Source organism: Moschus berezovskii, chromosome 22 (assembly GCF_049115385.1).
Source record: "Moschus berezovskii isolate FMDL1 chromosome 22, NW_MosBer_1.0, whole genome shotgun sequence".
Lineage (NCBI taxonomy): Eukaryota > Metazoa > Chordata > Mammalia > Artiodactyla > Moschidae > Moschus > Moschus berezovskii.
The window spans coordinates 37,994,105-38,019,451 of NC_142481.1; the positions used below are offsets into that span (position 1 = coordinate 37,994,105).

At 46.6% G+C, this 25,347-nt stretch overlaps 2 protein-coding genes across 3 annotated transcripts; one reads left to right on the top strand and one right to left on the bottom strand.

Moving 5' to 3' along the window:
- Positions 1 to 858: 858 nt before the first annotated feature.
- COQ9 (coenzyme Q9) lies at positions 859 to 12,778 on the bottom strand. The gene is made up of 9 exons (XM_055412687.2): positions 12,653 to 12,778; positions 10,371 to 10,539; positions 9,085 to 9,220; positions 5,925 to 6,067; positions 5,581 to 5,665; positions 4,055 to 4,159; positions 2,223 to 2,378; positions 1,834 to 1,887; positions 859 to 1,538 (listed from the first exon to the last, which is right to left on the bottom strand). The coding sequence occupies exons 1-9, from the start codon at positions 12,726 to 12,728 to the stop codon at positions 1,503 to 1,505; spliced, it is 960 nt and encodes a 319-aa protein (XP_055268662.2). The 5' UTR covers positions 12,729 to 12,778; the 3' UTR covers positions 859 to 1,502.
- Positions 12,743 to 25,347, top strand: CIAPIN1 (cytokine induced apoptosis inhibitor 1). Of its 2 annotated transcripts, none has more exons than XM_055412689.2 (9): positions 12,743 to 12,884; positions 16,904 to 17,085; positions 17,751 to 17,903; positions 19,592 to 19,671; positions 21,131 to 21,293; positions 22,687 to 22,760; positions 23,914 to 24,029; positions 24,490 to 24,571; positions 25,092 to 25,347. In XM_055412689.2, exons 2-9 carry the CDS (start codon positions 16,929 to 16,931, stop codon positions 25,200 to 25,202), a joined length of 936 nt encoding a protein of 311 aa, XP_055268664.2. In that variant the 5' UTR covers positions 12,743 to 12,884; positions 16,904 to 16,928; the 3' UTR covers positions 25,203 to 25,347. The 2 variants fall into 2 exon arrangements, with proteins under 2 accessions (XP_055268664.2, XP_055268665.2); XM_055412690.2 differs by having other exon boundaries at positions 12,744 to 12,884; positions 19,595 to 19,671.

Genomic DNA, 25,347 nt, shown 5'->3' on the forward strand with positions numbered 1-25,347 from the left:
TGAGATGGGTGCTATAAAGGATAAAAGAGGTACTGGGACAAAATATGGGATAGCTACTGCAGGCAAATTGACAGGATGTCAAGATAAAAGAACTAGGTGCAGAAAGGGCCCAGAGGGAAGTGCACAAGAGACAGGGAATTCCTCCTGGCTGCTACTCCCATCATCATTCAGTCTACTTGGGTAGAGGACAGCAAAGCAGCAGACAGATGGCTGCTGGATGCTGCGTGTGCCAAAATGGTGAAACCCCAACTCCTAATGTGAGGATATTTGGAAATGGGGGTCTTTATGAGGTTCTGAGGATAGAACTCTGAGGAGATTAGTGCTCTGACAAAAACAGGAAGAGACAACAGAGCACACTTGCATGCCCTCTCTGTTGTGTGAGAATGTAGGGAGAAGGTGGCCATGTGTGAGTCAGAAGAAAGCTCTAAGAATCAAGTTAGCTGGCACCTTGATATTGGACTTCCAGCTTCTAGAACTGCGAGACATTTCACCACAGCAGCCTGAACAGACTTATACAACAGAGTTAACCGGACTTAAATAGGGGGCCCAGGCAGCACAGAGGCTGAGAGAATTTGTAAAGCTAAATACTGTGTCAAGGAAATAGTCAGTGATTGGCAGGAGGAGCCAAAGAAGCTAACGGGGAGGGGGAGAGACCCCCATCACCCACATTTTACGGAAGGGAGGCCTGGGCCCACAGGTATAGAGCTGTTACAGCTGCCCAGTAGTGTTACACAGCACCGGGACCCTAACTCAGGTCTCCTGGCTGCCAGTTGCAAGCCTTCTCCAAAACCCTGCTCTCTGCTTCTGGGGTCTTGGACAGATGCCATGGTCTGTATGGAAATTCCCTACACAACAGGAAACTGCTTCAAAGATATTTATTATAATTTTGTACAGACTCTAAGTTCACTAGTAATCCTGCAATGAGTGCTGTTTTAACACGACACAGGGCTGGGACCACACCTCTGGCCAGGCTGAGCACCAACAGGCACCTGTCTCAGGTGAGGCAGCCTGCCCAAGGGGTTTCCAGGTGCAACGACTCAGGACACTGGAGCATGAAAGGGCAGCATGGAACCCACAGGCCTGTGCTGCGCTGTGGGGAAGCTGCCACCTGGGGTGGCCTCAGATCTGGACTCTGACTTGGGAGCCCCAGAGGCAGATTAAGACATGGTCAAAGTGCCTGAGAGACCACAATAGGGCTGTGTTGGGCTTCCATGATTCGAATGCTTGACTGAGTGCCGCATTTTTCAGTCACACAGCTATGGTGCCAAAAGGCATCAGGAGGCCTGGCCTGGCATTAGGAACTGAAGAAGTGGCCCAACCCTGGGCTACACCTGTGTTGTCCAGTGCCCTGTGGTTTCCAGGTGGCTGTGGTAGTGTTGCAGAGTTCTTTGGCGCTTTTTCGTTGACACCCTGTTCCATGGATGGCACCTTGTACATTTCAAAGCCCTTTAAATACATCCGTGGGTTTTCTTCCGGGTACTCTATCGTACAGCCCTTCTTGCTCACCGGCGCTGGTTTAGACCCGTCAGGTTCTTGAGCTGACAACAGGATGGAAACAGAGAGTGATGAGACCTGGCCCTGCCCCCAGGACTCCAATGGCAAAGATGGAGATTTCCGAGGCAGCTGTGTGGCTATGATGCGGAGATATGATGTACCAGGGTCCCAGGCCAGTAACAAACAGAGGTGGGATATTTGGGATCTAGAGATTGGGACTAGCCAGTTCTAAGATTAGCTTCCGCAATCTAAGGCTACAAAGCTACTTGGGGTGAGCGACATGAGTGAGGATCATGGGACTGGAGCCGGCTGGGTGGGAACGAGCTGGGCGGCACTCACCGTCACTGCTGCGCCCATGAGTCCCTGCACCAGGGCCTCTCCGGTGGACTTGACCTAGAAGGAGTCACAGTCAGGTTCTCTCAGGCCCCCACCACTGCTCAGACGTGAGACAGGGAGGCCTGATCAGTAGGCTTACTAGCCCTTACAGGTAGAATCAAGAGGGCCCTGTGTCCTGGAAGAAGAGTCTACAGATAACACAGTAACAAAGGGACCACATGCGGCTCTTAGGGAAGGGCTGGGGTGAGGAAGGACCAGTCAGGCTCCCTGTAAACCCTGGGGACTGTCAACTGAAGCCCAAGGGGAGCAAGAGAACAGACAGGTGACGAGTCTGGCCCAAGAGGACAGAGCACCTGGTGAGGAGGCTTCCCAGATGCCGAGCCCTGAGTTACCTGCTTGGCAGTGTGGCCCATGTTCATTGCATCGCTGATGCGGTTTTCCAGAAAGCGCCAGGTGTCCTCGAAGTCTGGGGAGGAGTCCTGCATCATCACCAGCTCAGTGGTGTTGTAGATGCCAGCCAACACTGCGCGGCGGGTGTACCAGTTAAACTGCAAAGAAACCCATCCAGGGGGATAGGTCACCACTGTTGCTGCAGGCTGGGGCAAGTCTGAATGATTCCTACCCAAAGCCCCTGGCACTCTTGGGCTCCCTCCTAATTTCCTCTTTCCCTCACGGATACACGTGACCCTCTGGACAATGTGGCTGTTCACAAACTAGGCTGAGTGTCAGAATCACCTGGGAGATTGAAAATGCAGGCTCCTGGGCCCAACCTCTTAGATTTCAGAGTCAGCAGGTCTTAAGTTAAGTGCCAGGATCTGGATGTTTATTAAGCATCCCATGTGACTTTGCTACATCCACTCAGCTTTGAACCCACCAGTGAAAAGCCCAAGTCTCTGGACATCTAGGGATTTCCCTGGTGGCTCAGATAGTAAAGGACCTGCCTGCAGTGCAGGAGACCCAGCTTCAATTCTTAGGTTGGGAAGATCCCCTGGAGAAGGGTATGGCTACCCACTGCAGTATTCTTGCCTGGAGAATTCTGTGGACACGGAGTCTGGAGGGCTACAGTCCACGGGGTCACAAAGATCTCATGTAATTTTCAGGCTTCCCTGGTGGCTCAGATGGTAAAGAATCTGCCTGCAATGCAGGAGACCCAGATATGATCCCTGGGTAGGGAAGATTCCCTGCAGAAAGGCATGGCTATCCATCCAGTATTCTTGCCTCGAATATTCCATGTACAGAGGACCCTGACGGGCTACAGTCCGTGGGGTCTAAGTTCCAGGGAGGCTCTGTGATCAAGCAGTTGTGACCAAACCTTGTGTCATCCATCAGTGACGTGAGGGCTTGAGGCAGTGTCAGGGACAGACTGGAACACCTGGGAGGAGCTGAGAGTTCAGGTCCTTCATCAACTTCTGGCTATGGCTATCCTGGCCAATCGCTCTTCAGAGTACTAGCTTGGCTGCTTCCTGTTTTACCTCCCTGATTTCTGGGCTTTCTAATTTCATTTTCCAACCATCTCTGTTGGTGGTATATTCCCGAATGAGGAAAGTTTATTAAGGCACTTTGTTAGAACTGTGGTGGAAGCATCTCTCTGCCTCCCATCCTGGATCCCACCAAGTACCATCACATATTAATTTCTTTTATGAAAGTGTAGATATATACATGTGTATATACATTTTTAATTTCTACCAGAAATATGACAGTATTAATAAGTCAGATTCTTTCCGGCTGCCTGTTTAGAGGCTTACTGATCTCTGAGCAAAGCAGGCCAAGATGGGCTGTAGGGAGGGAGTTTCTTTTTAAAGCAATGTCTTAAAAAAAAAATGTCTTAGAGGATGTCTCTATGGCATCCTTTTTTTTTTTGTTAATCAGTCTCATAAAAGACATACACTGAGGAAGACTGCCATAGAATCTAAACCTTAGGAGACTGAGGGGAAAATGATTATAAAACGGCAGCCCAGTCAGCCCTCTGATGCCACGTGTCACACTCTAGGGGAAGGAGCACCGATGGATGGCTATAGCACTGGTCCCTGAATGACAAGGTGACCTAGAGCCTACTGTGGCTTGTTGAGGGACCCTCCTCATACCTTAAACTCTCCTTCCCAAGATGGGAATGACTATGGAGTCCCTCTGAAGGGATGTGTGATCAAAGAAATTTCACAAACTTCTGGAGGAAATGCTTAACCCAGCCGTCCCCACCCTCTGCGGGCCTGACGAAAGCACTCACGTCAGTGGACTGGTCCCCAGCATAATGCCACATGTCATCCACCATGCTGGTCAGCAGGTTCAGGCTGGGCGGGATGTTGTGAGGGAGCATGAGGATGCTGAGGGCCTGGGGAGAGATGACACAGGAAGGGGTACTTGCACACCGGTAATGACAGCGCCTCACTGTTCGGGAGGTAGTAAGGGGCCCGCCCAGCCCTCCTTCTGAGATGCACCATCTCCACCCACTGCTGTGAGCTCCTGGCGTCTAAGGCTCCCTCTCAACTACAGCTTATGGGAGTCAGGGTAGCGTACCCTCCGCTGCCCAATCAGATCCTCATTCCCTTGCAAGTTAACTTTGGAATGAAGACAGCCAGGTCTAGCCTGGTATCTTTGAGTAAGGATGGAGGAGGGCACCCCCATTCTGTAACATGGAGAAAGAAGCAGGAATAGGAGGGGAGTCTGGGGGAGGTTTCTAGGCCCCAATTATAGGTCATCCTGGAGCCCAGCAGCATTCCTGCCCTTGATGCCCTGCCACAACTCACGATAAACTCCTTCCAGGTTTTTTTTCCCTAACTCAAATTGATTTCTGTTAACTGAGACCTCAAAATCCTTTCATATAACCAGTGGCACAACCCAGAGATGCCTCTGCTAGCAGATATCAACACCAGACAGTCCAAGGGTTGTCACTTTACCAACTCTGAAACCCACAGGCTGTGGCCTGTAGAAGTTGGTGAGAGACGTCCCCGATTGGCTGGAAAGTTATCTTGAAATAGCCCAGGAGGAAACGTGCTTAATAAGAAGGCAACCCAGGCCTACTTCATGCACTTGTGTGGCTTTACATGCAAGGTGAAATGAGTCAGTCCAGGAATTCGAGCATGTGCGCACGGGCAGGGGGCGGGCCTTGACTCTGGGCTGAACTCCCTCACACCCAGCCCACAGCTGAAATTAAATGCCCAACCATCTCCCAGCTGGGCACTGGATACCAGTTGATCTGTGGGTCCTCTCAGTTCTGCTATATCTTGACTTTCTTAACCGAGAATGGCCCACATTGTGACACACTTTGAAAAGAGGAGGAGGAAAAATGGAGCTTTAGAAAAGTTGGGGAAAGCCCTTGGAATGAACACTCCAATTCTCTAAGTGTCACACTGACAAACTGAAAAGAAGTCCCACTCCCCTGAGATCTAGAATGCAAAAGGCTTGTTAATGATGACGGTCAGTAAAATCTTCTGACTTTTCTAATTTCCTTCATGGAGCCCTCCTCACCAAAAACCCAGTGACACACTCGGGCCACTGGCAGCCCACCGGGACGTGATCTAGGACCAGGCCACTCACATCTCCAAGAACTGAGACACAGACGGCTCAGAAGGCCCTCTCTCTGGCTCTCCTCAATCTGACACCTAGTGTACCAAGTGCACTGTGCCTCCCTGGGTCTGCAAGCTAACAAGCTAACTACTGAACATGGTGCCAGACCTTCCGCGTGAAGGTGCTAAGAATCGTAAACATGAACACACTGTCACCCTGGGGCCTGGATGTGGGTGGACCATGTACCCGGGGCCAATGCTCAATGTACGGGATCAACATTCTCAGTCTAGTTTCCACGGCATCCCTCAGGAACTTATCTGTCTTCTTCTTCCTGGAAGAAAGAAAAGGAAACAGAGTGTCTCTGGGTCAAAGGCATAGGCTCAGTGCTACCCCGTCTACTTGGTTCTAGCAGGGAGGGTTCCACCAGCTAGAACGAGACAGGCAGCTACATTTCCGTCCCATTGGAACAGCTGGGGTGCTCAGTGCTACTCTGCAGGCTCTGCTTGGACTGGCCTCCTGGGGACAGCTGCTGGGGCCTGAGTCCTCCTATCCTTAGCTGCTACCCCAAGCAATGACGCTGTGGGACTTACTCTGCCTGGCCCAGTTGTACCAGCTTCTGCTCCTCCTCCAGGACACGGGTGAGCCGAGCATTGCACTGGGTCACGAAATGCAGGATCAGCTCACTGCCGTCATTCCCAAACATGCTGGCGGCTGCACTGGAGAGACCCAGGGACTACAGAGGGGGAGAGGGAAAACAGGGAAGTGGTGGGCAGGTGCAGTGGCCATTGGCACTAGACACCACATCACTAGCACCTCTTCTCCTGGCACCAGCAGCTTGGCTCTCGGTGGGACACCCCCACTCCTCATTCTTGGTCCATGTGATCTGGGAGAAGCTAAGCACTCGTCCCTCCACACTCCATCAGGCCCCCGGGTGTGAAGCAAAGCAGGGAATCCAGGCCTGCATGTGTGTAGTTCACAGCGCCTAGTTCTGGGACATGCATGTGACCAAATCTAGTCCTAGAAGGCCGCCTCCGGAATTCTGCTAGTACTGACAGGGAAGAGGGACTCTCTCTCCTCTGGGGTTGCTGACTCTCTCACCTCATGGGAAGCCCCTGCTGAGAATGAAGCTCATGGAGGGGAAAGCAAAGCAGATACACCATGGAGACAGCTCCTAGCAGCACAAGATAAGAACGCTGAGCCAGAGCCACTTTCAGACTTTTCTGTTATTAAATGAGCTGAAACACTCTATGTCTTGTTTGAGCCAGTTCAGAGTTGAGTTCTAACACCTGTAACCTAGAATTGTAACTGCTGTGAAAAGGGCCTTAGATAAAGCGCTGTCTTTCTAGCTCACTTAACCTAAATCTCTTGGAAAGTAGGTCTCTCAGTTATTTAAGAAGAAAAAAAACCCACAAACTTTTCTTACTGAGTTGTCAAGGAGTTATTTAACAAACCACAGAGACCTTTTACTACTCCTGATAAACAATAGTCACTGAGAAGCTACGGTCGGAAGAACCCTGATAGTCACTGAGAAGCTACGGTCGGAAGAACCCTGATGACAGCAGGGACAGAGGACAGAAAGAAACAAAAAGACTCAAAAAATCCCCACTGCTGGGAGTCGGGAAGGAATTCTCTTCTGGCGGAAGTACCCAGCCTTTTTGGGCTTCTTTGGTGGCACAATGGTAAAGACTCTGCCCGCCAGTGCAGGAGAACAGCTACTCTGTAGCTGCTACCTCGAGGATACTTTAATGTTCTCCTTATCCTTTTGGCTACCTGGTTACCAACGTCACATCTAGTTAACAATGCTTCATGTTAAATTCCCTCTTTCGGGTGATTTCTTCTGATTGACGCACTCCCTGAAAGACCAACTCCACTTCTCAGAATCTGTCTTGAAGACACCAACCAGAAATGTACTTAATTATGTCGTACACATAGGTTTATAATACTAAAAAAAAAAAATAGAAACAACCCAAATGTTTATCAATTGAGTTCAAACAAATACAACAGGTATTATGCAGCCATATGAACAGAGATATGCAGTTGAATCAGATTTTCCCAAACAATCCTGTTATATTTCTGTTCTTTATTGGTGCCACACCTTTCTGTAATGATTCTCTCAAACCTCCACTGCCACCTCCAAACCTTTGTTTGTCTCTTCCCACTTTTTCCTAACATCAGGTTCATGAGACAATCACGCCTACTTCAGAGAAAACAGAAGCCATTCCCTGGGAACCCAAAAGATTCTTCTAGAAACTAAATCTGCAGCCATCTTCTCCAGCTTTGCCTCTAATACATCGAAGGCCAGTCTTTCCACCTGTTTTCTGGACTTCGTAAGTCTTGCCTTCAAGGAACCTCACATTTTTAATTTTGCCATTTCTCCTGTATCTTTACCATCACCCATGTTTCTGCATCCTCTGGCTCCACCTTCCAACCCACTTCCCCCACTCATACACTAGCTCGTACACCAGCTCTCCTCTACCCCTCCCAGCCACATGCCTCTGCATTTTCTTACCCTCGGCTCACTCCTCTACCCACCCCGTTACTGCCGACCTGCACTCCCCTCCAATGGCTGCTACTGCAGTCACCGATGTCTAGTAGCTCCGTCCACATGTTGCTGCTTGGCCTCCAGAGCCAGGCTTCTCCACCTCAGTCTCCTTTGCCACCCCACCCTGCTTCACCCACCCTTCAATGTCAGCGGTCCCCAAGAACCTAGACTCCTCTCTCTTTTCACATGACACTCCTGGCACACTCACACTCATCCCACCTGAGGCAATCTCACTCACGTCCCTGGTTTAATGATCACGTACATATACTCTAGTCCAGGCAGCTCCTCCAGTTTCAGGCCTGTATGCTCGAGGTTTCCCACTGGCTGACCCAAAGATCCCTCAGACACAACAAAGCTCAGGACTGTACCCATGATCCTTCCCCAAACTTGGACCTCCTCAGGGGCCCTAATCTTAGAAAATGGCACTACCACGTACTCACACATACAAACCGTCAGGCAACTCTGCCACTTCCTCCTATGTCATTCTACCAGCCGTCTCCATGTTTACTGCACTGTTCTAGGTCAGGAAGCCCTCCTCTCTCCTGCATCACTGGCAGCAGGCCCCAGTGACTCGCTCTGCCTCTAATCCTTCTTTCGTCCAGCAGCCAAAATGATAGCTTTTGAAATGTCAAACTTAATCCCATATCTTGTGTATCTCCAGGTGGGGCTAGTGGAAAAGAATCCACTTGCCAGTGCAGGAGATGCAGGTTTGATCTCTATGTCAGGAAGAGCCCCTGGAGCAGGAAATGGCAACCTACTCCAGAATTCTTGCCTAGAAAATTTCAGGGACAGAAAATCCTGGTAGCTACAGTCCATGGGGTCGCAAAGAGTTGGACACAACTGAGCACATATCTCCAATTATTCTTAGGACAAAAGAAAGTGTAACTTCAACGTGACCTTTGGATCTTGTCAGATTTGGCCTCAACTGACCCTTCCCCAGTCTTACTCTGCTCAGATCTCTTCCATCACACTACCTATAATCTGCCTTTAGAACCTAACTCCCAAGATCCAATTGCATGGTATATTCTTTTTATATTAAAAAAATAATCTAAAAACAAAGCCATTTCTACTCTACAGAGGAAAAGCAAGCAAAACCAGAATATCTGGTAGTGGTGAGGGGTTCTGGGACTCTGAACTGGGCTGAAAGAAAAGTATGACTCCCTCCTGGCTGATCCTGGCCGGGCCGCCCCGCCCACACGCATACACACCTGAGCCCCTTCTGCAATGGCCTCTGCCGTCCACCCGTGGGCGGGCACGAACTCCAGGGCTGCTGTCAGGATGCGGTGCTGCAGCTGCCCCTCACTCTCGTAGTCCTCCTCCTCCTCCCCGCCCTGGTCGGTGTACCTGAAACAGACATGGGGACAGAGTCCGCACCCCTCCTCGCACCGCCTCCTGCCCAGCGACGCGAGATGTGCCTGGCCAGAGACCACAGGCGCCGGGCCTCCTCTCAGCGCGCGCTGGGAGGACATTTACTTACGTGTCAGCATCAGTGTGTGAATGCCAACAGAGCAAAAATCACACCATCCTTCGCCTCCCAAAGAGTCACCGAGAGAAAGGAACCAGTGAGCAAGGAGGTCACGCGATAGGAAGGGACACGCTCTCGCAGCACCCTGGATATCCCAGTCTATAGCCTCACGGCACCGTTTCTTTATCTAGATTTGCACCAAACTGGAATCCACGAGGACAGGGACAATGGTGACATTGTTCACAGGGCCTGGCACAAAGAAGACCCTCTGAATGAAATGAAAAGTACATTCACTGAGAATCCAGAAAACTGACTGGGGACACTCTCATTTCAGAGCTAGAGGAGCTTCTCAGGGGCACGATTAAGTAAAAAGAACATATCTAATGGAGATGGAAATTATTATCTCCTTCCTGCCAGGCAATTTGGCCCCACAGATGTGAACAAAATTCATAAGGTGCGTAACTTTTGACTCAGTGCTCCCACTGCTGATAAAATCACACACTTTATCACACCATTTTTCGTGATATGAATGAAATCTAAATATCCATCAATAAAAGGTCAAATACATTTTGGTACTGCCATTTGTTGGAATATTATACAACCATTAAAATTATACAATCTGTGAAAAGACATTAAAGATGTCCTGCTGAATGAAAAAACAGGCTCTGGAACAACAAGTATAGTATACAGTGTAATTAGTCATTTATAATATACATAGGGCTATATGTGAAACTTGCTTAGAGAAACATCTAAAAGGATAACCACAAAAACATTAGCAGAATTATTCCTTGGTTTGTGATTTCTGGTAATATTTTGGTTTTACTTTTGTGAACGTCTTTGTATTGTTCAGAACATTTTAGAATGTATAGGCACCATTTTCATAAAATAAACAAACAAGTTCTTTCCAAAGATAGTTTTGAAAATGATGAAAGGTGTGAAGAGGGTGGAGAGGAGAAAGGAAGGAGAAGCACAGATTCACCCAGGCACTTAAAGTGGACAAAATGGGTGGACAGGTGTTCTGATGCCTACCTGGGGGGTGAACGCAGAGCCTCTGGATTGGGTTCCTCTGCGCCCTGCGCCTCAGACTGTTGCTGAGAAGAAGAGGGCGGAGGTTGATTCTTCTGCTGATCCAAAGATCTTAGCTGCATAGCTGAAGCATGGAAGGCACATGGTGCCAGGGCTGGTCGGCAGCGGGACACTGAAACAGAAACTGAGCTGATCAGTCAAGGACAATCTTGACTCAAAAGCAGACCCTTTGAGACCTAGAGTGGTAGGAGGGATTGAAGAAAAGCAGAGGAAAGCCAGAACCAAGTGCTGGATCCCATACAAAAATCTTAGGTAAACTGGGAACCTTCTGACATGATGTGGTGGCAAAAGCATAAACCAGGAGAACACCTGTCTTCTAGGCATGTTTCCATCGTTTGTTAGGTTAATGGGCAAAGAGCATGACTTTAAAATATGCAAATTAAGAGAAATAATCTCTGTTTACTCAGTGAGAATGCTGTGCCGCTGCTGCTAAGTCACTTCAGTCGTATCCGGCTCTGTGTGACCCCATAGATGGCAGCCCACCAGGCTCCTCCGTCCATGGGATTTTCCAGGCAAGAGTACTTGAGTGGGCTGCCATTGCCTTCTCCTGAGAATGCTGTGAGGCTCAAACAAAAAATGAAAGTGACTTAAAAATGTTACATATTTATATATCATAGCAAGAGCACTGGACTAGAAATTAGGTCTGAGTACCGACTCCCGAGTGTTTATGGGGTGTCTGTTTTCTCATCTGCAATATTGCAACACCCCCATTTACTTCAGGCAAGAGCTTTCAAAAGGTACAGTACTGTGTTCACTAAGGAAAGGCTAATACTACTTTTTTCTTTCCCAGCATTTATACAAAAAAATTCAAACACACAGACAAATGGAAAGAATGGTGGAATGAACGCCTGTATATCCACTACCTAAATTCTACACAGTTATCCATCACACTCTTCCTACATTAATCTATTTCTTGATGCATTTGTCGCAGACTTCAGTATTCTTTATTTGTAAACATTTCAGCACACACATCCTTAACTAGAGTTAAAATTTTTACTTTTATTGAAGTGACATTTATATTCACCTGTTTCAAATTTCTCACTCGAGTCTTGCCTGTCTGAGAATTTCATCTATATAGAATCATACTGTGGGTTCTGTGTATGTATAAGACTTTTTTTGCCCAGAATATCTTTTAGATTGATTCATATTTTTGTGTAGGTCAGTAGATTGTTACTTTTTTACTGCTCAGTAGTATTCCATTAATACTACTACTCTGTTGGGCTGTTTCAGTGTTGGCTATTATAAATAAAGGTGCTATGAACATACTCGTTCAAATCCCATTGCGGACATATGCCGTCATTTCTGTTGGGTAAAGAGGAGATTTTCTGGGTCACAGGCATTATTTGTACTTCTACTGATTATAGTTTGGAGTTATGTATAAAACAGAACTCTTTAAAGAAAAAAAAATCTATGGACCAACTCAGAAAACAATGATTTTTAAAAGAAACACAGCAGCAGGTGACGGGTGAAAATATCAACTAGTTTAGTATATGCACAGAAAAAAATGGAGCAAATATTCATAAAACTTTGAAAAGGGTCTGGGAGATTCCAGAGCAATATTGCAGAACCACTGCAGTCCAGGAGATTTCAGGTGGACTCCAGGAGAAAACAAAAGAACATTATTTCATCAGTTACATACTTATATATGTTAATACATAATTTACTTATGGGAGATGACATTGGTTTTCTATTTATGGTAGTGATATAAAGGTCAATATTTTTATAAAATCAGATGTATAAACAAAACTACTGACTATATGGCAGCAAAGGTGAAACGTAGATATTGAAGAATTACCGAAGCGGCGGGGAAATGACTGACTTAGGAAAAAGTATTAAGAGAGGAGGGGCTCTCTGTGGCTGTTTCCTGTGATCAGGGCCCAGGGATTTGACGACGGAGTCAAGAGACTAGGGAGAGTGTGCCCGGCTGCAACGGACGAGCTGTGTGATCTTGGGCACCCACAGCCCTCTCTCAGGCTCCGTCAACTCCGTGAAGTGGGAATGACAGACCCTCCCCTGATGCTCTTGCTCCTCACAGGTCGAGAACGTGGTCAGAAGCCAGCAAGGCGACCACTTCCAGCCCGGGGCGCCGGCGCGAGCCGTTATGCCCTTCACCTCACCTTGCTCTCGAGCCGCCCCGGGGCTTCTTCCGCCCCTCACCCAGACCAGGTCGGTTCCCCCCACCCCACCCCTTCCCTCCCCTCTCCCGGGCTCGGCCGCCCCCTCACCGGGCAGGCACCGCAATTGAAGGAGCCTCCAGCCCGCCCGGCGTAGGGCGCCAGAAAACGCAGCCGTCGCCGCCATCTTGGAAGCGGGCACGCCGCCTACGGCGATGCGATGGCAGCGCTGAGTGGCCACTTCCGCCCGCCCCAGCGCAGCGGGAGTTTCCTTCTCTCGCGAGAGGCGCGAGGTGTGGAGCCGGCGGATGCGGAGGAGCCGGGAGCGAGCTCAGGGAGGCAGGTGAGCGCTCTTCTGGTGGTCCGTGACCTCGATCGTCCCCAACGGTCCCCTCCCGACCCATTCTCTCCTCTATATCGGCTCTTTTCCCATTTCCAGCCCCGTCCTTCGGCGGAAACGTGGCCGTGGCCACCTTCCTGAGGACCACAACTGGGTTTGCCCGGAGGAAGCCGGAGTGAGGGGCCGGGCTGGCCCTGTCTCCCCCGGGGCCCCTGGAGTGGTGGCTTCGGCCCTTCCCGGGCTGCCTTATCTCCCGCGCAGCCAGACCCAGCCTGAGGCCCGGGGGACAGCGCTGAGCTGGGGACCGGGAGATCGGAGTCTGAGACCCACTTCTGCTAGTAGCAAGCTGTTATGACCTTGAGTCTCCGTCCCTCTTTGCAGACATCAGGGAAGCTGAAGTTTCCGTCTTGGGGGGTCCCTGGAGCCCCAGGTTGTAAATTTGAACCTGTGTCTTCCCCTAACCTCCAAAGTGTTGAGTTGGTATAATTGAGTATTCCCAAACTTGCCAGGTTGGAAAAGCCATCAGGATGCTTGTTAGTAAATTAGATCCGGAGATCTTTCTCCTAGAGAATCGATTCAATACCTCTGAATGTAACCCTGGAATCTTATTTTAACGTGCCTCCGGGTGATTTCGATGATCTGCAAGTTTGGGAAAGGCTGGTGGCCTTTATTCTCACATTGAGTGCCAAGCTCTGCATGACTCAGGGAGGTCATGGACTAGTCACTGAACAGAAATGTAAATACGAGTGCCTCACTGGGAAATTAATCAACAAAGAAGGCTTCATAATAGTCGGAAGAAGTAAATGATTTAGGGGGTTAGAGATAAGGGAGGGCAGGAGCTAAGCATGCCATTCAGTAAATTTTGTGCAGTTAGACCCTTTTCTCTTTTGCGTCTCTGCAACTTTAATCTTTTCAGTTAGCTTATCAACTCTAGTCTTTTCAGTTACATCTTCTCCCCTGTGTGAGTGTGGGGAAGCCTCCCCTTAAGCCAGAACTGCTCCCCAGATGTTCAAATTTCAGATCCATATTTCTCGATTTTGGTAAAGCCCTACTGATCTCTCCATGAGGTTTGGTTTTCTGAGTTCTGTCCACTCACCTTCGAGCGAATCTCTCTTGTGGAAAATCTAGCATTTGCTTGGAGACACAGTTGTCCATTTCTTTTCCTTTGAGTTTACTACTTCCTTACAGATTATCACCTATTTTTCTGTGTGTGTGTGTGCTTCAGTTTATTTGAATTAAAAATTTCCTGATAACTGTCAGTATTCTCAGAATTTTTTTTATACATTTGACTTGAAAGCATTTCGTCCTTGGTTTGAAATGAAACCCAAACTTCAATCTTTTTTTTTTCTTTAATTCTTCCCCACCCCCACCCTGCTTCATCCTTAAAGGAAGCCAAATGCCTCAAGATTTGATGTTTACAGGTGTCTTAAAAATAAACAAGTGAATCTCCAGAAGTTGTTCTCAGATAAATCCAGTGACGTGACAATGACTTCTACTCTACCATTTTAATGAAATTGGGGCTCTGAGTCACACTTCTAAGTACGTTAACTTAGGTGCCAGACATTTTTTCCTTATGTCTTTTTAGAAAAAACATTGACAACAACATAAAACTCTGATGATGAATAACATCACGCTTTTTCATTTAGATATTTAAAAGAACACTGTGTCCCATTTTATTCGGAAAATGCTGACCGCAAATGGTGGCTGGGTCTTGTTTTTTGAGGGTTAATGTTTAATAAATGTATTTTATGAGCTCCCTGTTGCCATAGAAGATTAGTTTCGGGGGATATGGAACACAGAGCACTTTCCAGTCTTCTAATTTACGGACATAATCCCACTGGAGTACTGTATAAGATGTCATAAAGTGTGGCTTTCATATTGTATAATTTTAACAATGAAAAAGCAGCTTCATATCTCTCCCTGGGGAGTCCTCCCAGCTGGCAAGGCTGAGGAGGAACAAGATTTTATAGGACTGTTTGAAGCAAAGGCAAATAAACTGGCCCCGGAGAAGTGGAGGCTCAGAGTTCTCTGAGAACATTATTTTATTGAGCTTTATGTGCCAGGCCCTGCTGAGTGCTTTGCATATTTTTATCTTCTCATTTACTTCTTGCCACCGCCTTGCAAAATATAAGATTATTATCCCTATTTTATTAATGAGAAAAGAGAGAGGCTAATCACAGATCCATGGTTATGCAGCCAATGAATAGAAGATCTAGCGCTAGACAGAACCCCAGTTCATTTCTTTTGGAAACCTGTTCTCTGTAAAACTCTGCCTCCATTAAGTTTGCTGAAATGGTCTAGAGACCTGGCCTTTTGCGTTTCTCTTGCTAATGAGTAGCCTTTGGCCCCTCGGTTCTTGCGTGAGGGTTTTTCTATGAGTACAGTGCAAGGTTGGTGTAGTGGGAAGGGAACTTTTTCCATGGCCCCCAGGGAGAACTTGTTTCAACATCATTCTAGAAACAGGTCATTTATTTCTTATAACTTCATGCCCAGCAGTCCATATTCCTGTCTTTCGTAGTCGGTTCTTAAATGTGAGATCCCAAGTTGTTCACTTCAAAGACTTGTAAGGGTTCTTCCTCAACATCATGTTACAGTTGAGAGCTTAAAGTTTCAGTTCTTGATTGTGTGCTTTTTAGGGATTTATAAACCACAATTTAGTGAATAAAGAATCCTGTTTGTCTGATAACACTTGGCATCCTTTTACTGTGGCTTGAAGGCAGGTTAGGATAATTAAGGTATTCCACAAGGAAGGAATCGGATAAAAGGCATGATGGAGTGAAAAATGCCAGGATTTTCCATTGAATAGGGGAGGTAGGAGATACGGGTGGAGTGCCTGGATCCAGAAGACTGAGGAAATTTGACTTTGCTCTAGAAAATAAAAGCCTTAGTAACTCCTTTAGAAGATGAACGACAAAATCAAAAGTACTATCATTTTTAAGGATGCCTGGCTAACCTCAGCATGTTTTAGTAGGCTGAAAGGCAGGTCATCTGAAGGGAACATTTTGAAGGAAGGAAGAGTGTGTGTGCCTGGCTTAAGCTCAGTCCCAGAATGTTTGTGGTGACATAATTGTTACTGGGTAGCCAGCCACCTCTCAGAAGACAGAAGCGTTCTGCTTAAGACTGATCCACGCATGACCTCTCTCCTACAGCTTCTGTCTTCGTGTCATTTGGTAGAGCTGTCTGCAGGCGCGGACTCAGCGTCATTAATGTTTAAGAAAGGAAAGGGGAACTAAGTAGACTGCTATCTTGCTGACCTGAGTGCATCATGAGGACATTGTATACTCGTCTGAGTATCAAGTGAGAGAGAAAGCTGACTCCGGTGGGAGGAAATTTCCATAGGTTGAAAGCATGGGTTTTACAGTCATACAGACTGGGATTCAAATCCCAGCTCTTTCTTTATCCACACAACACTTAGCCTGGGCAAAGTCAACAGCGTCTGTCCTGACTGTAAAATGGGAGTATTACCTAGTTTAAGGTTATACTCGGGTTCAGTTGAGCTAACGTATATTAAATGCATTGAAGAGTTTGGCAAATATTAATTGTTAAAGAAAGACATGGTAGATACCATTGACAACTGAAGAGTCGGTGGAATTGAATTTTCGTATCTTGATGAGTGGGGAAATAGCATTATTCAATTTGCTAAATTTACATATGTTGTCTCTTTTTAAAAACATCTCAGCTTATGGTTACGATATGGCCGCCAACTTATTTGCCTCCCTTGCTGAATCATATTTCTGCCTAATTAATGTCCTGTATGTTTTATATTCTGTTCAAGCTGAGTTTTCATATCAAAGAGAAAATAATCTTTGTGCCTTCAATCTCCTTACTTGACTCCCCAGTCAGGATTCTCAACAAGGAAGCTATCTGCTATGTTTGGGAATGTTGGGGTTATGAAACCTTGGATAATGAGTTTACACTGTGCTATCTACAGTGAGATTTTCTAATGGGAGGTCAACATTAGGTGTAATTCTAATCATTGCTTGTTTGTCTCTGCTCAGTCTTGACTCTTTTTTGGCCCGTAGCTTTTAGGTCCACAGCACTGCGGGAATGGCAGATTTTGGGGTCTCAGCTGGCCAGATTGTGGCAGTGATCTGGGATAAGTCATCCCCGGCTGAGGCTCTGAAAGATCTGGTGGATAAGCTTCAAGCCTTAACTGGTGACGAGGGCCGAGTGTCTGTGGAAAATATCAACCAGCTGTTGCAGTGTAAGTACCTGCCCAGGTTGTCTTTGAAGGCAGACAATTATGATGGGGGTGCTGCTTTTCTGTTTTTCCTTGATGGCTGGGTTTTTGTTTCAGGTGGGCATGTGATAGTAGTTGTTAAAGTTGAGCTGTAGTGGACTTAGATATAGTTGATGATTTGTGTTAGTAGGTTCTTATTTCTTATTACTTCGTGCTTAGCCACTTAGTCATGTCTAACTCTTTGTGACCATTTGGACTGTAGCCTGCCAGGCTCCTCCGTCCATGGAATTCTCCAGGCAAGAATACTGGAGTGGGTTGCCATTTCCTTGATCTTTGCCATTTCCAAGATCTCCAGGGGATCTTCCTGACCCAGGGATTGAACCCACATCTCCTGCGTTGCAGGCAGGTTCTTTACTCATTGAACCTGTTCCACATCTTTTTTTTTTAAAGCTTGTTTTTCATCCACCTTCTTTTTTTTACTTTTTCCCCTGAGCATGTAAAAGAAGAAGTTAGTAAGACTGAGGGAGAGCAAGTGTCCTTGCCCCGCTTGCTAGTAATGGTGGTATAATAGCATTTGCAGAACAGGTAGGTGTTTATTTTACGGGGCCACACATATAGCTTTTGTGGGGGCTTGGTCAATGGCTTCTGGGGCCCAGGTGACCACTAATTAGAGTCTTCCTTCTTTTCAGCTGCCCACAAAGAATCTAGCTTTGACATTGTTTTGTCGGGTGTAATTCCTGGAAGCATCACTCTGCACAGTGCTGAGATTTTGGCTGAGATGGCCCGGATTCTGCGGCCTGGTGGATGTCTTTTTCTGAAGGAACTGGTAGAGACAGCTGTAGGTAAGGAGATCTTCACTTAAAAGACTGGATCTTCACTTGAAAGACCCACTTAAACCCTAAGATTTAACAGGTTTGAATCTTAGGTATGTTTGCTGCATCTCTCTGAGTAGCAGGTATCATTTGGAGATCAATATTCCTATACTAAACCTTATCCTCGCTAAGTCGCTTCAGTCATGTCCAACTCTGTGCGACCCCATAGATGGCAGCCCACCAGGCTCCCCTGTCCCTGGGATTCTCCAGGCAAGAACACTGGAGTGGGTTGCCAGTTCCTTCTCCAATGCATGAAAGTGAAAAGTGAAAGTGAAGTTGCTCAGTCGAGTCCGATTCCTAGAGACCCCATGGACTGCAGCCCACCAGGCTCCTCCATCCATGGGATTTTCCAGGCAAGAATACTGGAGTGGGGTGCCATTGCAGGGATAAGTTATTGTAAAACTCTGTACCACACATCTGAATAAACTGTGATCTTTGACCCATTAGGTAGTAAAATAGTAAACTGCTCATCTGAAAATGGCTGGATCCTTCAACAGGTGAATGGTTTAACTGGTACATCCACACAATGGAAAACTACGCAGCAGTGAAAAAGGAACAAACAATTGCCACATGCAGCAGTTTGGATGAGTCTCAAGGGAATCATGCTGAGTGAAAGAAATCCAGTCTCCAAAGCTTACATGCTGCATGATTCCATTCACAAAACATTCTTGGAATAACAAAGTTATAGTGACAGGGAACAGGGTGGCCATTGTCAGCACTTAGGATCAGGAGGGAAGGGTGTTCATGAGGCTATAAAGGGGGTAGTATGAGGGTTCCTTGTGGTGATGAAGACTATACACACACACACAAGTGTATGTAAAACTGGTGAAGTCGGGATAAGCTCTGTGGACTATAAGTGACAGTTTTGCAGCCTTCATACTATATAATAATTGTATAAGGTATTACTATGGGGAGGTGAGGGGGAGGGTCCTCCGAACCTCCCTGAACTTTTTTTAATTTACTGTACATCTATAGTATTTCAAACTCAAAAATTAAAATATAGTCCAAGAGTGATGAGGTAAGTATTGATTCATGTGAAACTAAAAATAGAATCCAAGAAATAAAAACCTTAAAATTTTTTTTTTGCTTAGTGGTAAAGCTGTCAGAGTCATTCTAGAGTTTTAGCATTTTAACTTAGACTTTCTATCAAAATGTGATGCATTATTTTATCAAATATGATAGAAATGAAAATATTTTGAAACGTATAGAGGTGTTTATGTGGAAAAAAACAAACTTGTGATCTTGTGATGTTAGGAGCAGATATAGCCTTCTTTGCCAGGAGGTAAACCTTGAGTGGCTAAACACAGCATCTTACTAGACCCATACCAAGATACTTGTATATAGTTTCTCATCCTCTTTCTTAGTCATTATCCAGCAGCCTCTGTAAGGTTAAGTATTTCTCAGAAACAGAGAGTGATAAGAAACAATAATAAAGGATTTATTGTATAAGAGCACTTTGAACAACCAAAAGGATTTCTCTAATTAAAATATTATCATTAAAAATATATATACATATTTATATTGTATATAAATATATTTATATGCTGTTGAACAGAATAGGTTATTATTTTAATGCCCTGTTGACTCAACTAGGATAGAGCCTTTATGATTTTTCCTGCATTGGCCTATAAAGCTACTAATTGGGGTTTTCCTCTTAGCAGTTAACAATAGCAAAGTGAAGACGGCATCTAAGCTGTGTTCAGCCCTGACTCTTTCTGGTCTTGTGGAAGTAAAAGAGGTATGTTTGTAGACAACCTTCTTCGCTGGGAATTTAAGCCTTGGGTGACTAAACCCAGTATCTCTTTGTCAGACGATACAGAGAGAATCTGGGAGAAATAACAGCCCTGAAGGTGAGGTGAGCAGCGTCACTTAGACTAGCAAACAAGTTGAGAAGATACCTGATGCCTTGAAGGACGAAACCTCTAAAATCAGCCTCCTCGGGAGAGACTCAGCTTGGGCCCATGTGGGCTGGGCCATTTTCTGGTGTCAGTACCGGTGGTGACACCTGAGGCAGAAAGGGAGCAACACATCTCTTAGTGGACACAAGTCTTAGGCCCACGTGGAAGGCAGTCGCCTGTAATTATCGCACAATTATTACACAGATCTTACACAGTCATTTTCCTTAGCTTTTCGGTGGTAGGCTGGAATAGGTTGGAGGGGAAATCCTTTTCTGACAATTCAGTAGAAACATTAAATAGAGGTATTCATGGTTCTGCATTCTTCTCCCATGCCAAAATGTTCTCGTGTGAGAGGTAGGTGTTATATCACAATAGTTGTTATACTTGGATCTGTACATGGCCGCAGGTCTCAGTTTCTTTATACTTTCCCTTTTTTATTTTTCTTTTTAGTTAAAATTCTTCCATTTTTTTATTCTAAAATACGGGATGTTCATAAAACTTCAATTAAGACCAAAGAATTTAAAGTGACATCTCAGACCTTGCTTACACTTCCCTCCCTAGAGGAAGCCACCAATACATCTTTTGGTGTGGCTGTTCAGACATTTTATGTATTTACAAGAGTGTTGTGTGTGTATGTCTACACGTTTTTAATGTAAATCAAGTCACGTTACACATTGCTCAGTCACTAGCTCTTTTCCCCACCTTTAGATACGCTCGACATTTATCCATATCAGTGTATTCCCCAATTGGTTATTAATGATGGAACAACATTCAGTGGTATAAATGGATGATTTTTGTGGCCACTCATTCCTTAATTGTTGGACACAGAAGTGGTACCCCCTACTGTTTTTCCTACCTTTACCGCCTGCTGCTTCATCTCAAGGAACATAAAAAGCATTTCCCTCCACCTTGGTTCACTTTCTCTACTACATATTTCATTTCTAGCCTCTTTATCATGGGCATGCTTCCCCGCTGTAGGCTTTGATCCTATTCAACACACCCAATTCATCTTGATAATTATAATTATTACAGTCCCCCAAGGCCTCGCACAACGCCTTGTACCCAGTAGACAGCTATCTGATGAATACTTTCACACTGTCCATGGAATGGGCTAACTGTAAGCATGTAGACAGAAGTTACGCTCTGGAGAATGTGAGGCATGAGGCCTTGTCTTTGATCTCCCACTGTCGTGTGCTTCCTCCAGACATGGGCATTTGACATCCGTGGGGGGACGTGGTATAGTGTCACACCGTAGAAGGACTGTGATGTACCCTAATCCTCTGATGTCTTGAATTCCAGCTGCAGCGCAAGCCCTTGAGCCCTGAGGAGATTCAGTCTGTCCGAGAACACCTGGGTTACCACAGCGACAGTCTGCTCTCTGTGCAGATCACAGGCAAAAAGCCCAACTTTGAAGTGGGCTCTTCTAGTCAACTTAAGCTTTCTACTGCCAAGAAGTCTTCCGGTGAGATGGCCTGGGGACACATCTGTCTGAGTGGCTTAGGAGGTCCTGTTAGAAACCGTGCCAGAGATCTGAGTGAGGTGCTAAGAACTTTATAGGATCAGCTCCTTCCTTAATTTCTCTCATTTCCAAATAGAAGGATGCTTAATGTACTGCTGTCCTGGGCATATTCATAATCCAAAACTGAAGTGACGCATAGATATTACCTAGTTCAGCCCCTCCTTCTGCACCAGGGGATGCTGAGGCCTCCAGGTTCCAGAGTCCAGAGTCCTGAAGCTTCATTAGCTATAGCAGAATCATGACACTTACCCTCTGAAGACCTCCCAGGGCGGTCATGGCAGATAAGAGTGCCCTGTTCCTCTTCCTGTGTGTCCTTTTCTCTGTGCCACTGAAGTCAGTTTTTCTTTCTTTGAGGATCTTAAGATACTTATAAAAATGCCTCTTCTGTTTAGAAAATTACACCCAGTCCTTTGTCATCATTCTCACCCTTCCTATCACTATCTTTTAATGCCCAGGTTGAGAAAAATTGTCCCAGCTGTGAGGTAGACAGAAATTTACAAGTACATTCACACTGCTGTGTTTTGGCTGTCCAACCTGAATCTTCAAGAAATTCTTTGGCATCCTAACCTTTGGATTCACAGTTCCAGAGCAGCGAGGATCTGCATAGATGACCTGCCCTGTGGGGGGCTGAGCATCCAGTTGTGACAGTGATCACAGGGGGTACACTTTACCCCCCAAGCCCCCTTCATGAGCCAGCCCACACTAAAGCCCCCGGAAAGGGAATCAGGAGGTGTAATTGTCACTGATTTGTTCTTAAACTACCACCATCAGCTCCAGAGCCCATTTTCTTGTCTATAACAGGTTTACATGAGACCAAAGCTTTGCTATGCATAATGCCTTTTGGCACACTTTCTCATTTAATCTGCAAATCTCCTGCTATGGGTATAGGGAATACCATTAAGCCCCATGCTCTAGGGATTGAAACTAAGAGGAGGAGGAGAAAGCAAGCTGGAGTGAAAGTTTAAAGCATTAGGCAGACTGTCTGTATTTGTATGGAACTGACCCAAGTATCTAAATCTGTTTCCTCATAAGATTAGGATGACAGATAACTTTCCTCATGAGGTGGTTAGCAAGACTAAACCAGATAACATATGTAAAGTGTTTAATATGTAGTATTAATATCTGGCACAAAGCAAGTGCTTAACAAAGGATGACTTTTATTACCATAAAGTGATGGGTCCTTTATAAATGGTTGAGCCGGGCTTTGAGCCCAAGTCTTTTGACTCCCAGTCCAGTGTGTTCCCTGCACAGCCTTAAAGGAAAGCACTTATATGTGTGTGGACCTTGTTTCCGGCTGCTTTTCTGGAGCTCGTTTTCTTTTCTTGGTTGAACTCAGGGAAGCCTGCTGTGGACCCTGCAGCTGCCAAGCTCTGGACCCTCTCGGCCAATGATATGGAGGATGAGAGCGTGGTGAGTCAGCTCTGTGGTCACCTGATTGCTTTCTTTTAGGCTTCCCTCAGCTCAGTTGGTAAAGAATCTGCCCACAATGCAAGAGATTCCAGTTCGATTCCTGGGTCGGGAAGATCTGCTGGAGAAGGGATAGGCTACCCACTCCAGTATTCTTGGGCTTCCCTTGTGGCTCAGCTGGTAAAGAATCCGACTGCAATGTGGGAGACCTGGGTTTGATCCCTGGGTTGGGAAGATCCCCTGGAGAAGGGAAAGGCTACACATTCCAGTATTCTGTCCTGGAGAATTCCATGAACTGTATGCCCATGGGGTTGCAAAGAGTCGGACATGACTCGGCGACTTTCACGTTCAAGTTGGGTAGGAGTGGTCATAGTTTGGAATGGACTCTCTGAATTCATAAGTGTGAACGCATTTAAAGCCCAGCCTTGTGGTGGTGCCTGACACTGGTGTTTTTGACTCAGAAGGAAACTCCACATCGGTGGCATCTTACATTTCCTTTTCAGCATCTTTCCCCACAGATTTTCTTGTTCTCACTTCATGTGATATACTGAAGACTCTTGTAGGCATGTGTAAACCTAAAAAGAGTTTGTCAGCTCAAATATTTTTTGGCTTTTTCATCTGGACAAGATACCAAATGCTCACTGTCTTAAAATCTCAGATCTGTGCTTTCTATAATAAAATGCTTCATTTCTGCAACTATCGAGGTTAGTGGTAAGCAAAGTAGGTGATGGTTTATGCCCTCATAGAACTTACAGATAAATTGTCCTGACAAATTACCCAAGTGTATGTATTATTATTGCCTTTTCCCCTGAAATTATATGGAAACTATTCCATCCCGTTTTCTCATGTGACAGCCCTTATATATTCAAATACATATAACACTTCCCTGTTCTTCCTGCCCCCTCCCTCCCACCCTCCACACACATATTCTCTGCACATCGTAAATGAGTTCCCAGGCCCCTCACAACCCAGTACAGCTTCCATGCCCGTAGTTTACTTGCTGTGTGGGTACCTTGGGTGTGATGATCAACCCTGGGTAGGACGGTGGACGCCTTCTGACACACAGGGGTGAACTGCTGCCATGGCCCGTGACCACGTCAGCTGTTCATTAGCAGAGACCACGGTTGTGTCATTCATGGCCTCCAACGCTCTCCAGGATCTTATCGACTCAGATGAACTGCTGGATGCGGAAGATCTGAAGAAGCCAGACCCAGCTTCCTTGCGGGCCCCTTCCTGTGGGGAAGGGAAAAAGAGGAAAGCATGCAAGAACTGGTAAGCCTTGGGGTGAGCCGGGGCTGCCTCGCTGCTGCCAGTGGCATCTGACTCTCAAAGAATCACTGTATTTTACAATTATTAAAACTATTTTATTGGAAAGTGTGTCAGATGTATAGAAGAGTGTACTAAACAGGTACATTTTAAAGGGTACTAAAACAAACACCCAGGTACTGACCACCCAGGTTAAGAATCGGGAACCTTAGATGTTGCCTCCGCCGGCTTCCTCAGCCGCATCTGCCTCCCTGTCCTCCCAAGAGGCTACATTCTTCCTGACTTGTTTCATAGATTACTATCTCTGTGTGAATCTCCAAACAATACCTTATTGAGTTGTGGAGCCCAAACCTGACTAGGCCAGGAAAGGCCCATGTCTGGATCTGTGAAGGCCCAAGGGGAAAGGAGGTCTGTCAAGGATTTGGGTGGCGGAAAATCTCACTCATCAGCTCCTGACTTCCCCCAGCACCTGTGGCCTTGCAGAAGAACTGGAAAAAGAGAAGTCGAGGGACCAGACAAGCTCCCAGCCCAAGTCGGCTTGTGGAAATGTGAGTATCTGGATGGTTACTCAGGATTCACAAAGAACTGAAGCATACACAGACCAACTCCAGCTTTACAGAAGTGACTGCCCAGGTATTGTAACTATAGGGGACACGCGAGCCTGTGTGTCCAGGTAGCAGAGGGAAGACGGGTTATCACCTGAAAGCGGGTAGCACACTCAGGCCCATGGGGAGGCAGGCACCTGTCATTTCTTATTTCTGGCCCCTTTCTTTCTGCTTCACACCGGGCCCGAAGCTACCTAACCGTTTGCTACGTGTGGCTGTGATTTGAACTGCTGAGAACCCAGAAGTATGTCCACCTAAGGGACTTTGTCTAGACCTTTGTCTTTCATGAAGTCAGAGATCTTAAAGACTCTCAGTCTGCGGGTCTCAGCTGGACCTGCAGACACTCCCGCTCATTCTCTTCAGGCTGCTGTGGCCATATTATGATACTGTCTTCCAGCCTCTATCTCCGGGAGAGCTGACCCTCGGCTTCTCGCTCATGGGTGGTGGTCTCGTCTCTCAACAGTGCTACCTGGGCGATGCTTTCCGCTGTGCCAGCTGCCCCTACCTCGGGATGCCAGCCTTCAAACCTGGGGAGAAGGTACTCCTGAGTGACAGCAACCTCCACGACGCCTAGGAGGGCCTGGCCTGGGACATGCCTGCTCCTCCGCCGGCTCCCGCCCCTCACATCCCACCACATGTTTCCCCCCATCTCCTCTGACTTAGGTCCCTGGAGGGGAGGGTGCTCAGGGGACAGAGTGGAGCTGGCCAGGGCGCAGTGG

Bases quoted from the DNA above. Each gene is read 5' to 3' on its own strand.
- COQ9 (XM_055412687.2), bottom strand. From the start codon at position 12,728: ATGGCGGCGACGGCTGCGTTTTCTGGCGCCCTACGCCGGGCGGGCTGG. The intron at 5,666-5,924 runs GTAAGTCCCACA...TCTTTCTTCCAG, and splicing joins GTACAACTGGGCCAGGCAGA to GAAGAAGAAGACAGATAAGT. The intron at 2,379-4,054 runs GTGAGTGCTTTC...GTTTCTTTGCAG, and splicing joins CTGGGGACCAGTCCACTGAC to TTTAACTGGTACACCCGCCG.
- CIAPIN1 (XM_055412689.2), top strand. From the start codon at position 16,929: ATGGCAGATTTTGGGGTCTCAGCTGGCCAGATTGTGGCAGTGATCTGG. The intron at 17,086-17,750 runs GTAAGTACCTGC...CCTTCTTTTCAG, and splicing joins TATCAACCAGCTGTTGCAGT to CTGCCCACAAAGAATCTAGC. The intron at 21,294-22,686 runs GTGAGATGGCCT...GGTTGAACTCAG, and splicing joins TACTGCCAAGAAGTCTTCCG to GGAAGCCTGCTGTGGACCCT.